The following is a 17,021-nucleotide window of genomic DNA, read 5'->3' on the forward strand; positions in this document are numbered from 1 at the left end:
ACTGAAGGACAGCATGAAGAACATGAACATACATGTTGTGAGGGTTCAAGAAGGAGAAGAGAAGGGAAAAGGAGGAGAAAGACTAATGGAGGAAATTGTCACTGAAAATTTCCCATCTCTTATTAAAGACAGAAAATTACAGATCCAAGAAGTGCAGTGTACCCAAAACAAAACAGATGCAAACAGACATACTGTATCCAAGACACTTACTAATCAGACTGCCAGATGTCAAAGAGAAAGAGAATTTTGAAAGCAGCAAGAGAAAAGCAATTCTTCACATACAAGGGAAGCCCAATATGACTGTGTGGATTTCTCAGCAGAAACCATGGAGACAAGAAGGCAGTGGTATAACATATTAAAGATTCTAAAAGAGAAAGACTGTCAACCAAGAATTTTATATCCAGCAAAACTGTCCTTCAAAAATGAGAGGGAAATTAAAACATTTTCAGACAGTCACTGAGAGAATCTGTGACCAAGAGACCACCCACCTCTGCAAAAAATTTAAAAGGGAGCACAGGAGACAAATAGGAAAAGACAGGAGAGAGAGGTGTGGAGAAGAGTAAAGAAATGAAGGCTATCAGTAAAGATAAAAAGAGAAAAAAAAACTAGATATGACTTATAAAAGACTAGCAGTAAAAGTATAAAAAGGAAAAAATTAGCTATGACATATAAAATCCAAAAGGCAAAATGGTAGAAAAATACTGCCTTTACAGTAATAACACTAAATGCTAATGGATTAAACTCCCCAATCAAAAGTCATAAACTGGCAGAATGGATTAATAAACAGGACCCATCTATATGCTGTCTATAGGAGACTAATTTTAGGCCCAAGGACAAACAGGTTGAAAGTGAAAGGATGGGAAAAGATATTTCACGTAAACATCAGAAAAGAGCAGGAGTAGCTATACTAATATCTGGCAAATTAGACTTCAAATGCAAAACAATTAAAAGAGACACAAATGGACACTATGCATTAATAAAAGGAACAATTCAACAAGAAAACATTACAATCATAAATATTTATGCACCAAGCCAGAGTGTTCCAAAATACATGAGGCAAATACTGAAATCACTGAAAAGAGAAGTACACACCTCAACCATAATAGTTGGAGACTTAAATTCCTTGCTCTATCAACAGATAAAACATCTAGACAGAGGATCAATAAAGAAACAGAGAACTTGAATACAATAAACAAACTAGATTTAACAGACATTTATAGAAACTCACATCCCACAACAGCAGAATACACCTTTTTCTCAAGTGCTCACTGATCATTCTCAAGGATAGACCACATGCTGGGTCACAAAGCAAGTCTCAATAAATTTAAAAAGATTGAAATCATACAAAACACCTTTTTGGATCAAAAAGGAATTAAGTTGGAAATCAGTAATAGGTAGAGAGACAGAAAATTCACAAACATATGGAGGCTGAACAACATACCCTTAACAACCAGTGGGTCAAGGAAGAAACTACAAGAGCAATCAGTAAATATCTTGAAAATAAAATAAATGAAAATGAAAACACAACATATCAAAATTTACGGGATGCAGCAAAAGCAGTGCTAAGAGGGAAATTTACTGACCTAAATTCCTATATCAAAAAAGAAGAGGAAAAATTGAGGAATTAATTGATCACTTAGAAGAACTAGAGAAAGAATAGCAAATTCACCCCAAGGCAAGAAAAAGGAAAGAAATAACTAAAATTAGAGCAGAAATAAATGAAATTGAGAACATGAAAACAATAGAGACAATCAACAAAACCAGAAGTTGATTCTTTGAGAAAATCAATAAAACTGATAGACCCTTAGAGCGAGGCTCACAAAAAGAAAAAGAGAGAGGATGCAAACAAACAAAATCAGAAATGGAAGAGGAGACATAACCACTAACCCCGCAAAGATAAAAGAGGTAATGAAAGGATACTATGAGCAACTTCATACTAATAAACCAGACAACAAAGATGAAATGAACAACTTTCTAGAAAGGCATGAACAACCAACACTGACTCAAGAAATAGATGACCTCAATAAATCAATCACAAGTATAGAGATTGAATCTGTCATCAAGAAGCTCCTTTAAAAAAAGAGAGGTCCATTCCGGGTCAAGATGGCGGGTTAACAATGTGTGCATTTTAGTTCGTCCTCCAAAACAACTACTAAAAAACCAGGAACAGTACAGAACAGCTCCTGGGGCCACGTCAGTGACCAGACATACTGTGTATCCCAGTCTGGACCAGCTGGACCAGCTGCAAGTCCCCACAGGACTGTGAATTCCCAAAACAGCAATGACCGGTGCCATTCCCCAACAGGCTGCTTTCCAGAGGGGAAAGGAAAGAAACTTCACCAGCAGCAGGGACTGAACCCAATCAAATGCCAATTGTGGAATTAATTAACAAATTCTGACTACTAAAAATAGGCCCCCAGCTTAGGCGAACCTGGTCAAAGCGGAGGTGGCTCATTTTTGCCCCAGCGCCAAGGGGGCAGGGCTGATGGAAAAAGGGGGGAAAAAAAAGAAGGAAACAAAGGTTTTTGTGGATGTGTTTCTACAAAGGTTTGACTGCCTTTGGATATAGCAGCAGGACTTCTCAGGCTGCAACTTCCCCAGGCATAGATAGGCAGAAGTGAGCTCTTTTGGGGGCTTGTCTGGAGCATGTGCCTTCCCCAGGAGAGGGGTGAAGCCCAACTCAGGTGGAATCCCGCCCTCAAGGAATTTGGACACCAGGGCTTGGTAATTTGAAGCCACTAAAACTAGCCTACAACCTCTCCTCTGTTTCCACCAGGCCCCCAGCAGGGAGAGTCTGCCAAACTTAAAGGTACCGCATCATCTTACGCTGGTGGGACCTGCAGGCAGACAAGTGCCACATACTGGGCAGGATAAGAAAAACAGAGTCCAGAGACTTCAAGGAAAGTCTTTCAACCTGCTGGGTCTCACCCTCAGGGAAACCGATGCAGGTGACTCTTTCCTCCTGATAGGAGGCCAGTTTGGTCTGGGAAAATCTGGCTGGGGTCTATTCTAAGTAGACCCTCCTAAGCGTGTGTGTGGGGGGGAAAGGCCCCACACAAGCAGGGCAAGAAACAAGAAAACAAGAACTGAAAAATTCTCCTCTGTTAAACAAAACTTAAGCTAGAGGTCCAGATAAAGCTGAACTGATTTTCAAAGAACAGATAGACAACAAATTCATCCAGCAAGAAAATCCTAGATAAAAGAACTGAAAGCAATCTCCAGAATAAACTAATTGAGGTAATTAAATGCCTAGACGCCAGCAAAAAATAACAAATCACACTAGGAAAACTGAAGATATGGCCCAGTCAAAGGAACAAACCAACAATTCAAATGACATACAGGAGCTGAAACAATTAATTCAGAATATATGAACAGACATGGAAAACCTCATCAATAACAAATTAATGAACTGAGGGAGGATATAAAGAAGGCAAGGAATGAACAAAATGAAGAAAGTGAAAGTCTGAAAAAACAAATCACAGAACTTATGGGAATGAGAGGCAAGGTAGAAGAGATGAAAAAAACAATGGAAACCTACAATGGTAGATTTCAAGAGACAGAACATAGGATTTCTGAACTGGAGGATGGAACATCTGAAATCCGACAAGAAAAAGAAACTATAGGGAAAAAAATGGAAAAATATGAGCAGGGACTCAGGGAATTGAAAGACAATATGAAGCGCATGAATATACATGTTGTGGGTATTCTAGAAGAAGAGAAGGGAAAAGGAGGAGAAAAACTAATGGAGGAAATTATCACTGAAAATTTCCCAACTCTTATGAAAGACTTAAAATTACACATCCAAGAAGTGCAGTGTACCCCAAAGAGAACAGATCCAAATAGACATACTCCAAGACATTTACTAAACAGAACGTCAGAGGTCAAAGAGAAAGAGAGAATCCTGAAAGCAGCAAGAGAAAAGCAATCCATCACATACAAGGGAAGTCCAATAAGACTATGCGCAGATCTCTCAGTAGAAACCATGGAGGCAAGAAGACAGTGGGATGATATATTTAAATTATTAAAAGAGAAAAACTACCAACCAAGAATTCTATATCCAGCAAAACTGTCCCTCGAAAATGAGGGAGAAATTAAAACATTTTCAGACAAAAAATCACTGGGAGAATTTGTGACCAAGAGACCAGCTCTGTAAGAAATACTAAAGGAAGCACTAGAGACAGATATGAAGATGGAAGAGAGAGGTGTGGAGAAGAATGTAGAAACGAAGACTATGAGTAAAGGTAAAAAGAAGGAAAATTAGATATGACATATAAAATCCAGAAGGCAAAATAGTAGAAGAAAGTACTACCCATGCAGTAATAACACTGAATGTTAATGGATTAAACTCTCCAATCAAAAGACATAGTCTGGCAGAATGGATTAAAAAACAGGACCCATCTATATGCTGCCTCTACTCAAAAGACATGAGGGCAGGGACACAAATGGACATTTACACACCAATGTTTGTAGCAGCATTATTTACAATTACCAAGAGATGGAAGCAGCCAAAATGTCCATCAATAGACGGTTGGCTAAACAAACTGTGGCCTTACATAAGATGGAATATTATGCAGCTGTAAGACAGAATAAAGTTATGAAGTATGTTACAACATGAATGGACCTTAAGGACATTATGCTGAGTGTGATTAGCCAGAAAAAAAAAGGACAAATAACTGTATGGTCTCACTGATATGAACTGACATTAGTGAATAAACTTGGAATATTTCTTTGATAACAGAGACCATCAGGAGAGAGAAATAGGGTAAGATATTGGGTAATTGGAGCTGAAGGGATACAGATTGTGCAACAGGACTGAATATAAAAACTCAGAAATGGACAGCACAATATTACCTAACTGTAATACAATTATGTTAAAACACTGAATGAAGCTGCATATGAGAATGATAGAGGGAAGAGGGCTGGGGCATAAATGAAATCACAAAGAAAGATAGAAGATAAAGACTGAGATGGTATAATCTAGGAATGCCTAGAGTGTATAATGATAGTGACTAAATGTACAAATTTAAAAAATGTTTTTGCATGAGGAGGAACAAAAGAATGTCATTACTGCAGTGTGCTGAAAATAGACGGTACTTAATATTTTAAAATTTCAACTTATGTGTGAGACTAAAGCAAAAAATGTTTATTTAGTACAAATCTATACTTTGATTAATGCATCTCCTAATATAACTTATGTAGATAGTTGGTTGAACACCTTAAGTACATGGAACTTTGTATAGGATATGAGATTTTATTGGTTTGTCCAGGTGATGCCGTGATGAATCCCAGAGTGATTTGATCAGTGAGTGGAAAAGTATTTGCAAAGTCCCCTTAGGGGAATGGTGAGAACGGGGGAAAACTCAACTTCCCCAAGTTAAATTCTTGATATTCTCACAAGCAGTGTGGGCAACCAAAGCTACAGGCTGAGCCCCCAGTCTTGGGGTTTGTTCATATGAAACTTAACCCCATAAAGAATAGGTCAAGGCTACTTAAAATTAGGCCTAAGAGTCACCCCCAAGAGAACCTCTTTTGTTGCTAAGACATGGCCTCTCTCACCAGCCAATGCAACAAGCAAACTCTCCACCCTCCCCCTGTCTACGTGGGACATGACTCCCAGGGGTGTGGACCTTCCTGGCAACGTGGGACAAAATCCTAGAATGAGCTGAGACTCAGCATCAGGGGATTGAGAAAACCTTCTTGACTAAAAGGGGAAGAGTGAAATGAGACAAACTAAAGTGTCAATGGCTGCGAGATTTCAAAGAGTCGAGAGGTTATGCCGGAGGTTATTTTTACATGTTATACAGATATACCTTTTTTAGTTTATGGTGTATTAGAGTGGCTAAAGAGAAGTACCCTGAAACTGTAGCTGTGTTCCAGTAGCCATGTTTCTTGAAGACGATTGTATAATGACATGGATTTTGCAATATGACCGTGTGATGCTAAAAACCTTACGTCTGACGCGCCTTTTATCTACGGTATGGACAGATGAGTAAAAAATATATAAAAAGTAAATAAATAGGGGGAACAAAAGTTAAAATACATTGAGTAGATTGAAATACTTGCGGTCAATGAGAGGGAGGAGTAAGAGGTATGAAGGTATGAGTTTTTCTTTTTTCTTTCCTTTCCTGGAAAGATGCAAATATCCAAAAAAAGATCATGATAACGAATATATAACTATGTGATGATATCATAAGCCACTGAATGTACACCATATATAGAATGTTTGTACATCAAGAATGTTTGCTGTGTACAATAAAAATATTAAAAAAGTAAAGTTAGGTGAGGAAAATCAGATAAGTGGTTGTATGATGGGGATTGGGCAGTAACTAGGGTTAAGCGGGAAAGAGCATTAGGGAATTTTCTGTGGGTGTTGGTAATGGTCTACATCTTTAAAGGCATTTGAATTACACAGGCGTATGCAGCTGTAAAAACTTATATAGCGTATACATTTTACTGTATGCAAATGTTACCTAAAGATACCAATGACAATCTATAAAAAAAAGTACTGAATGGTGTAAATGATGTGTTTAGGAGTAAGTATACCAATGTCTGTAACTCATTTTGAAATGCATAAAAAGAAAAGCTGGATTGACAGAGGAGAGAGGATTACAGATAAATAGATATAGGACAACAAAAATGTTAACTGTAGAATCTAGGTGGTGGGTGTGTGGGTGTGTGTGTATATATATATATATATATATATATATATATATATATATATATATATACTGTCTTTAAATATACTGTAAATATATTTACAGTAAATATATATATATACAGTAAATATATATATATACAGTCTTTAAATATACTGTAGTAAACATTTATGGATGAAATGGTATGAAGTCTGGGATTTTTTTCAAAATAATTGGCCTAGGGTATATAAAAAATAAGACATTGAAGCTGGGTGATGGGTACATGGGGATTTATTATAGTATGCTTCCTAAATTTATATATGTTTGAAATGTTTCAAAATCAAAGTTAAATGTTTAAAAACTGCATTTTGTATTACTTTCTGACAAATAACTCCACCACAAATGACTAATTTAATAAGTCCAATATATAATAAACTTAAAATAACTCACCATTCAGATTTTAAAGTGAAGTTTGTTTCCAGGTATGTTTCTCTTCCAGGATCCCACTGACACATCATTTTCTTCCCCTCATTTACAATACAACTCAAATTTTTAGGTTTTTCTGGAGGCACTAAAACAAAATAATTCGCATTTTCAAAAAGCTTTATAAGCCACAGAGAATATACAATTTATATACTATACAAGACATTTACAACCTAAATTAGATAGTAAAAACAGACCCAAGCAAAAAAAGTATGGACATAATAAAACACTACTGAATAAAAGTTAATTTCTTTCCTATTTAAACTCTTTTATACATGTCCTGTCATAACTGTTACTAGATTTTCATCAATTTTCTACATAGAATCAACTTTCGTTTATAACTGGATGATAAGCTTATTTTAAAAAGTGATATTTACATAAGTTATAAGTAGCAATAAGTACAATAAAAACTGACTCATATTTCTCCTCCTTCTAGTATTGCCTTCTAAAACTCTGCTGGAAGAACAACAAATGCCGAAACTGTAAAGTCTGCATGGTCCTCAGATCTGAGAATCTACTTTTGGATCATAGAAAGCTTACTATATTTACCGTGAGGTATAAGAAAAAATTTCCCTAGTATTTACCTTCTTCAGGTAGCTGCTTTAAACGGGCATTTTCTCAGCGATTAGGGGATATTTAAAAGTTATTATGAATTCCATAATTCTTTTTTTGGGGGGGCCTCATTTTCTCACAGATGCTTAACTTTTAAGGAAAGATATAAAGCTTTTGTTATTTTAGGGTTTTTGCATATTAATAATGCAAATTTTAGTTCTTACTTCTAAGATAATTTTTTTCAGTGAGTATGTTCAAAAGTCAAACCCACAAGTGACTATGTTTCAGAAAAACCAACACACATTAAAAATGTAATTCAAAAGTCATGATAAATAAAATAAATAAAACAAACAAAAAAACCCCACAAAAAACTTACAGCCTGAAATTACTGTGATTCCATAAATATTCTGCTCAATTTGTCCAAATGCTAAAATGTTGCAAGTGAGTTGAATATTTAATGAAGACATATCTGTAAAGGTGACACTGGATGCTGTTCTGTTTATGACAGTATATTGCTCCTTAGGAACAGTAACATGGTTTGTTTTCCAGAAAATGTAATTTGCATTTCCGCGAAAATAATCCATACATTTCTCCTTCAGCACACAAACTGCTGTAAAATTAGAACCAAGTTGTACAACTGGAGTTTCAGGGTTGATATGACCACATGGTTCTAAAAGTTCACCTGAAAAGGAACAATAACAGAAAACATAAAAAATGGACTCAGTTTTTTTTGGTATAAAATGATACCTGATTGGTACTACCTAATGAACAGTACCTCAAACTCACTAAAATACACTTAAAGACACAGAAAAAGAAAACTGAAAATATGGTCAAAACTTAAAAGTCTGAATTTGTAAAGAGATAAATAAATTATAAAACAGATGGAGCTGGATTAAGAAAAACTTATTCAGGCTTCAGCCATGGTAAATATTCTGCCTCTGGTTTGATTCATGTTTGCGCCACCACTTACACTGCCTTTTGGTTGAGACCCAGAGTCTAAACTAAATTCTCCAGAAAACATCCTTTCTCTCCAGTCTTGAATGCTGCTGGGGAGGAGTTTGGGGATGGGGGCAGAGAGATTTGGTGCACATATCAAAAACTGTACATGCAGGAAACTGCAAAGGAGCAATATAACAACAGAGAGAATAGAACAAAATGACCAAATAAATATGTGGTCATTTTTCTTATTTGCAGTAGTTATGTTTTATAAAATCTCCATAAGCACTGGATCACTTCTTCTAGGGGAAATTCAGAGTTAAGGTCCTACAAGTCTCTAGTCACATTTTTATCAATCAATCACTACATAATTTTCACAAAAAAAAAAAAAAGAAAAAGAGAAGAGTATAATAGAGAAGATAGGATTTAACAAATGAATATGACTGCCGAATCAATATATCAATATTTCTTTTGGTATCCAGTGTCTTGGAGCAGCTAAAGAAAAAAATGAAAAATCGTGAAATGATACCTAACTTTAAAATCTGTTGTATAACTACCTGTTAAAATGTACTTGGAAATTTATTATTTTTTTTGTATATATGTTATTTTTCACAATAAAAAAAATAAGGAAGACCATTCTAAAAAAAGTTTTCAATATAAGCTATTTGTCACTTGTATAAATAAAAAAGTTGCACTCCCTGGAAAAGTATTTGCAAAGCCCCCTTAGGAGAATGGTGAGAATGGGGAGAAATTCAACTCCCCCAAGTTGAACGTTTGATATTCTCCCAAGCAGTGTGGACAACCAAAGCTACAGGCTGAGCCCCCAGTCTTGGGGTTTGTTCATATGAAACTTAATCCCACAAAGGATAGGTCAAGTCTACTTAAAATTTATGCCTAAGAGTCACCCCCAAGAGAGCCTCTTTTGTTGTTCAGATGAGGCCTCTCCTCCAGTCAACACAACAAGCAATCTCACCACCCTCCCCCTGTCTACGTGGGACATGACTCTCAGAGGTGTGGACCTTCTGGCAACGTGGGACAGAAATCCTACAATGAGCTGAGACTTAGCATCAAGGGATTGAGAAAACCTTCTCGACCAAAAGGGGGAAGAGTGAAATGAGACAGTGGCAATGGCTGAGAGATTCCAAACAGAGTCGAGAGGTTATTCTGGAGGTTATTCGTATGCATCAAGTAGATATCATCTCGTTATTCAAAATGTAATGGAGAGGCTGGAGGGAACTGCCTGAAAATGTAGAGCTGTGTTCCAGTAGCCATGTTTCTTGATGATGATTGAATAATGATATAGCTTTCACAATGCGACTGTGTGATTGTGAAAACCTTGTGTCTGATGCTCCTTTTATCTACCTTGTCAACAAACGAGTAGAACATATGGAATAAAAATAAATAATAGGGGGAACAAATGTAATAATAAATTTAGTTTGAAATGCTAGTGATCAATGAAAGCGAGGGGTAAGGAGTATGGTAGGTATAATCTTTTTTTTTTCTTTTCTGTCTTCGTTTTATTTCTTTTTCTATTGTCTTTTTATTTCTTTTTCTGAATTAATGCAAATGTTGTAAGAAATGATGAATATGCAACTAAGTGATGATATTGTGAATTACTGATTATATATGTTGATGTTTTATTTGGTTTGTTAATTTTTTTAATTAATAAATAAATTTTTTTAAAAAGTTGCACTCCCATATTTGAAGGGGTTGATTTTAGAGCAGTCCTCAAATTATCTATGATAACATGTTCACTGATCACGTGCCTAGATGTTACAGCTGTGTCAAACTGCTAAAAGAGTTTCTGAAACATTTATTCTTAATTTCTGTATTTATCTCATTATGGACCAGTGACAATGTTTTCTCAGATGGGCATCAGATAATGGATCACAGTTTGAGGAGCACTGCTCTAGGTAACATCTTTATTCTGGTAATACAACACACTGCTCAGTGACACCTTTTGGGAGTAAAGTGCTATTAGTCAACAGGTTTTCTCCTATTTGTGCATTAAAAAAAACAAACCCATATTGTTATCGTTACTACAGCTAAACAGCATTTACAATTTCTGAGCGACTCAGTGTTTCAATTCAAATTATACAAAATAGATAGGATTATCTTTTCCTTAAAGAAATTTTAAAACCAATATTCTTTTTTCAATAATGACCATAGAAAGAATAACTATATAGGCATAATCATATAATCATGAAGCATAAGCTTAATTACATAAGTATATAAAAATATATAAACTTAATTTTGGAGGAGGCAGGGTATTTCATCCACCTTACCTATAGTTTCAGCGGTGAGGAAAATAAACAAGGCTTGCACTATCCAAATCTGCAAAGTCAACATCTTGCTTAGGTATTTCTGTAGAGACACATAATATTATTGTAAATTTTTCCTCTTATTTACACATAATAAGATACAATTTCTAGTTTCTTTGTTTTCATTGTATAGCTGTTTTCTAAAAGGTGGCAAAATTCCTATCAGAATGCAGGTAGCATATCATACACTTAGGATCTTTAAACGTGGTGGGGGGAAATGCTTTCTTGGACAGATGTACACTCACACTTAGAAACCTCTAAGTTTGTTCGCATTCTATTGCATGAAACATTATTTCTGGGAACTTAGTGTGAGACACAAAAGAATATACTTAATATTCCAATTCACGTGCTGAAGAAACATAACTACAAATTGTTTACAGATATGGCGCTATCAGAATATACTGACTGTTCCACAGAAGTAATCCCTGACAATTATCTTCAGAGGAAAATTCTACCCAAATAATTTTTAAAATTATTTAAACTTATATGTAGGGCGGGCCACAGTGGCTCAGCGGCAAGAATGCTTGCCTGTCATGCCAGAGGACCCGGATTCAATTCCTGGGGCCTGCCTATGTTAAAAAAAAAGATTAAACTTTTATGTATATGGATTATAACAGGAAAATTCCTTTTGTATAGAGTAATCTATGTGTATATCTATATCCAAATTCAATCTTGGAAAACAGCCTATAGTGGCAGTGTACCATGCATTTGCTTGCACTAAGTCTTTCTTCTCTACACTAAATCCCTTTTATGATGAACTTCAATTTATCATTAACTTGTAATTGATGAATCACAATCTACAATCTAAACTAAGCTTCAAATTGCTACTTCCAATCAACTATTTGAAGGATTTTCATTAGAATGTCTACTAACTTATCTACTTTTCACTAGTATCCAAAACATTGAGAAGGGTACCTGTCAAACCGTAAGCACTAATAAATTTTGTTGAGTGAATGAACACAATCTCATTCTAAATTTCTCATACTGGTACTATCTCTGAAAATGCTGTTATTCCTCTTGGCTAAGGTCTTCATCAACATCACAATGTAAAATAATAGCTTCTGAATTGATTATCGTCTCCCTTTTGCCTCAATGTGTTAAATCCAGGACTACATTTTTTTTTCTAAAACACTATATCCATCGTATCATAGATCATGCTGACTTTGGGCAACTTTTATTTCTCCAGATATAATTTTTCTCAACAAGAAAAGGCTGAGACAGAAGTAACTGAGGCACAGATTGATGGAAGACTCGAACAATGGAGTGATAAATAGGCTGAAACAGTTCTTTTCTCAAGCCTGCCTGAGCTTCAAAACACCATGGAATCTCACTTAGATTAAGTGCCGATTACTCATTAGAACCATGGAGGCAAGAAGGTAATGGGTTTGAAATATTTAGAATGCTAAAAGAAAACACCTGTCAACCAAGAACTTTATATCCAGTGAGACTTTCTTTCAAAAATGAGGGAGATTAAGACATTAACTAGGGTATGGGCAGATGAGTAAAAAATATGGATAAAAAAAATAAGTAAAGGTTAAAATAAATTAGGGAGATGGAAATACTAGTGGTCAATGAGAGGGAGGGGTGAGGAGTATAGTATGTATAAGTTTTTTCTTTTTCCTTTTTTATTTCTTTTTCTGGAGTGATGCAAATATTCAAAAAATTATCATGACAATGAACACACAACTACATGATGATATTGTGAACCACTGATTGTATACCATGCATGGAATGTTTATGTTAAGAATGTGTGTGTTTGTATGTTGTTATATTAATAAAAATAGTTTTTAAAATAATAATTATACTAACCTAACGTAAGGTGTTAATAGGTTGGTATATGGGAACTCTGTATTTTAGGCATGATTTGTCTATAAACCTACAACTTCTCTAATTAAAAAAACTATTTTCATAATTAAAAAAATTTTTTTTTTAAAGAGGGTTTGCCCGCCTCAGGCTGGGTTCCCACCCTGTGCCACAGCCTGGGAACTCTCAGGACAGGAGGCTAGTGAGGTATCAGGGCTCACCTCATTTATTTCTCATCTCTCAAGATCACCTCTTTCATTGTTGATGTCCAATATCTTGAACTTCTTTCGTATATTTTGTTTGTTTTTTGATGGTTTCACATAGAGAGGTAAATTTGGTCTCTACTACTTTATCTTGGCCAGAGGAGAAGTTCCATGGACATTTGGATACCAAACCAAGGAAGGATTACACAATAAAACTATTGTTTAACTAATATGAATACTGATGTCAGAAAGCCTAAAGAAAATATTTGCAAATTGATTGCAGCAATGCATTTGAAAACAAAAACAAAATACAAATTCTAAGTAGTTAGCCTAAAAATACAAGTACAGTTCAATATGAGACAAGAAATTGGTGTTATTCTCTATTAACAAATTAAAGAAAAAACTACATTATCATGCCAATAGATACTTGAAGGGCATTTGATAATATTCAACAACTATTTACAATTTAAAAATTCACTGTCAAAAAAATAAGACTGAGAGAATATCTTTATTTTGATGTAGTATAACATAGAAAAGAGCTTGGATTATGGCAAGAAATTGCCTAGGTTCAAATCCCACCCCCATACTTTTTTTTTTTTTTTTACATGGGCAGGCACCGGGAATTGAACCCGGGTCCTCTGGCATGGCAGGCAAGCGCCCTTGACTGCTGAGCCACTGTGGCCCGCCCCCACCTTCATACTCTTTATAAAATATCTTAGGGAGCATCCCTTCCTTTAATTTTCCTTATCTGTAAAAATAGGGACAATAGCACCACCTACCATCAAGAACTGTCGTGAAGATTAAATAAGTTAATAAAGTGCTCTGAATCCTATCTGGTTCCTAATGAGCATTCAATAAACAGTAACAGGTATTGTTATTAGTATAGCTCTTGCTGCTGCCACTGCCATAAGTAATACTATTAGAAACCCATGGCAACCGTCATAGGTAAAAATTAAAAGCATTTCTATTGAAGTCAGGATAAGGATATCCAATATCATTATTCAAAAGGGTTTTGGCCTTAAGCAAAAATATATTATAATAAAGCGGAAAAAAAACTTTAAAATGGTACAATCATCTATCAAGAAAAAATGAGAATCAAATTAGAACTACTGAGTTTAATATAGCAGCTGAACAGAAAAATCACCAAAAAATATAGCTCTTTCATACAACAATAATAGCCAATTAGAAAGTATAATAGAAAAACTCCTATTCACAGTCACATCAAGAACTACAATAAACATGGGGGGGACTAATAATATGTGAGAACTTTATAGAGACAGTTATAAAACCTAACTGAAGTTCAGTGACATGACCTAAATATCATGGATTGAAAAAACCAATATAGTCGAGATTATTATTAAAATATAAATGCAGTGTAATGCAATTTTACTCCAAATTGCAAACCACTTTCATATTTCTAATTTCATATAAAGTATTTAATAGACACAAGATGATTTTCAAAGCAAGTAAAAAGAGTCTTATTCTACCAGCTATTAACACATAATATAAAGCTAATATAATTAAAACATGGCACTGGCACAAGAATAGACAATTATATCAATGGTACGTAAGTCCAGAAACAGGCCCAAGTATTCTTATATATACTTAAATTTTTATAATATCTGATAAAGGAGGCATCTCATATCACTGGGAAAAAAATGGTCTATTCAATAAACAGTATTGGAACAACTGGCTGCACAACTGCCCAACTTCTCCACAGACACAACACAACACTTTTCAGAATGATTAAAGACCTAAATGCAAAAGCAAAATTAAACGAGTTTCGGAAGAAAATACAGAATATAACTTTACAGTAGAAAAGCTTTTTACAAATTATCATTGTTTCACACATATGAAAAGGTTTAAAGAAGACTTGATGAACATCCATGTTCTCACCATTGGTTAAGAAATAAAACATTATAAATATAATTAAGTCAAATAGCTTTCTCTTACGCTCAGTTTAGAGAATATGCACAGTCCTATAAGAGCCCAGAAATACCCGAAATTCAGACAGGACCCAGGAGAACTGAGCCATGAAATAAGGGTAATGGTTTTCTTGACAGAGAAATCATGCCCCAGACTAAAAGGTTGTTTTATTACATACATGAGTTATACATCATCTTTTTGCCATGTCAAGGTCACTAATGGCAAAATCCTAGAACATGCCAGCATACCAAAACAAGCATGTTGTCTAAAACACAGCTCTGTTGAGTTTACTCCGTGCTTCTGATCTGGGGAGGGAGAAGAATGTGTGGTACATACATAAAACAAAACATCTAAAGAAAAACAGATTGTGCAGAAAACACCTATTTTAATATGCATTATCCAGAAGTAATGATAAGACCAATCTATTGCAGAGCAAAGAATAAAACTGCTTAGTTTGAGTCGAGGAAAATGAAACTTTGGAAGCATACTGTTCAAATTTTAACAGGGACCACACATTTATTGTGCTGAAAGGAATGCAGCACCTGCTCTGGATATTCATACATACAGCTTTAAAGCAATAATCTCTACAATAGCCATATTTCTGCAGATATAACTCTTATTCATAATCAATTAGATAACTTATTTTTCATTAAATCTCACTAAGACATACTGGATAACCACAGAATGAAAAAGAGACTGCAGTCATTATGACAATCCTAAGTGTTTCTAAAGAATTTCACATTGTTGGCCATCTCTGCCTCTTGAATTTCTCAAATCTGTTGGTTTCTATGTAACATTGCATGGGTGAACGTTTTCTTTTATCCACCTTTCCGTCTCCTTTTCTGAATTCTCTTCTAGCTCTAATACCCTGGTTACGGATGTACTCCAAACTTGGCTTCATCTACTTATCTTTTAAAATAGAGTTTTTTGGCTGTACAAATTTAAAAAATGTTTTTGCATGAGGAAGAACAAAGGAATGTCATTATGGCAGGGTGTTGAAAACAGATGGTAATTAATATTTTAAAATTTTAACTTATGTGTGAGACTAAAGCAAAAAATGTTTATTTCGTACAAAGTTTATATTTTGACTAGTACATTTCCTAATATAACTTCTGTAGACAGCTTAATTGAACACTGTAAGTACATGGAACCCTGAGTAGGGCATGAGATTTTGTTGGTTTGTCCAGAGTGACGCCCTGATAAATTCCAGAGTGATTTGAACAGTGAATAAAAAAGTATTTGCAAAGTCCCCTTCAGGGAATGGTGAAAAGGGGGAAAATTCAACTTCCGCAAGTGGAGAATTCTTGATATTCTCATAAGCAGTGGGGGCAACCAAAGCAATAGGCTGAGCCCCCAATCTTGGGGTTTGTTCATATGAAACTTTACCCCGCAAAGGATAGGTTAACCCTACTTAAAATTAGGCCTAAGAGTCACCCACAAGAGAACCTCTTTCGTTGCTCAGATGTGGCCTCTCTCTCCAGCCAACACAACAAACAAATGCACTGTCCTCCCCCTGTCTACATGGGACATGACTCCCAGGGGTGTGGACCTTTCTGGCAACGTGGGACAGAAATCCTAGAATGAGCTGAGACTCAGCATCAAGGGACTGAGAAAACCTTCTTGACCAAAAGGGGGAAGAGAAATGAGACAAAATAAAGTATCAATGGCTGAGAGATTCCAAACAGAGTTGAGAGGTTATCCTGGAGGTTATTCTTACACATTAAACAGGTATCACCTTGTTAGTCAAGACGTAGTGGAGAGGCTGGAGGGAACTGCCTAAAATTGTAGAGCTGTGTTCCAGTAGCCACGTTTCTTGGAGATGATTATATAATGATACAGCTTTCACAATGTGACTGTGACTGTGAAAATCTTGTCTGATGCTCCTTTTATCTACCTTATCAACAGATGAGTAAAACATATGGGATAAAAATAAATAATAGGGGGAACAAATGTTAAAATAAATTTAGATCGAAATGTTAGTGATCAATGAAAGGGAGGGGTAAGGGGTATGGTACGTATGAATTTTTTTCTGTTCTTTTTATTTCTTTTTCTGAATTGATGCAAATGTTCTAAGAAATGATCATGATGATGAATATCCAACTATGTGATGGTATTGTGAATTACTGATTATATATGTAGAACAGAATGATCATAAGAATGTT

The 17,021-nt window shown here is 35.3% G+C and overlaps 1 protein-coding gene across 2 annotated transcripts in view; it reads right to left on the reverse strand.

Moving 5' to 3' along the window:
- The window catches only part of IL6ST (interleukin 6 cytokine family signal transducer), a 59,036-nt gene that overhangs the window by 37,612 nt on the left and 4,403 nt on the right, over positions 1-17,021 (reverse strand). For both annotated transcript variants that reach the window (XM_077117180.1, XM_077117181.1), the window contains exons 2-4: positions 10,892-10,970; positions 8,047-8,352; positions 7,086-7,206 (exon numbers count right to left, since the gene is read on the reverse strand). In XM_077117180.1, the coding sequence (XP_076973295.1) occupies positions 7,086-7,206; positions 8,047-8,352; positions 10,892-10,955 (491 nt within the window). In that variant the 5' untranslated portion in view covers positions 10,956-10,970. The remainder of the gene's footprint in view (positions 1-7,085; positions 7,207-8,046; positions 8,353-10,891; positions 10,971-17,021) is intronic.

This window comes from Tamandua tetradactyla, chromosome 9 (genome assembly GCF_023851605.1).
Source record: "Tamandua tetradactyla isolate mTamTet1 chromosome 9, mTamTet1.pri, whole genome shotgun sequence".
In the NCBI taxonomy this organism is placed as follows: domain Eukaryota; kingdom Metazoa; phylum Chordata; class Mammalia; order Pilosa; family Myrmecophagidae; genus Tamandua; species Tamandua tetradactyla.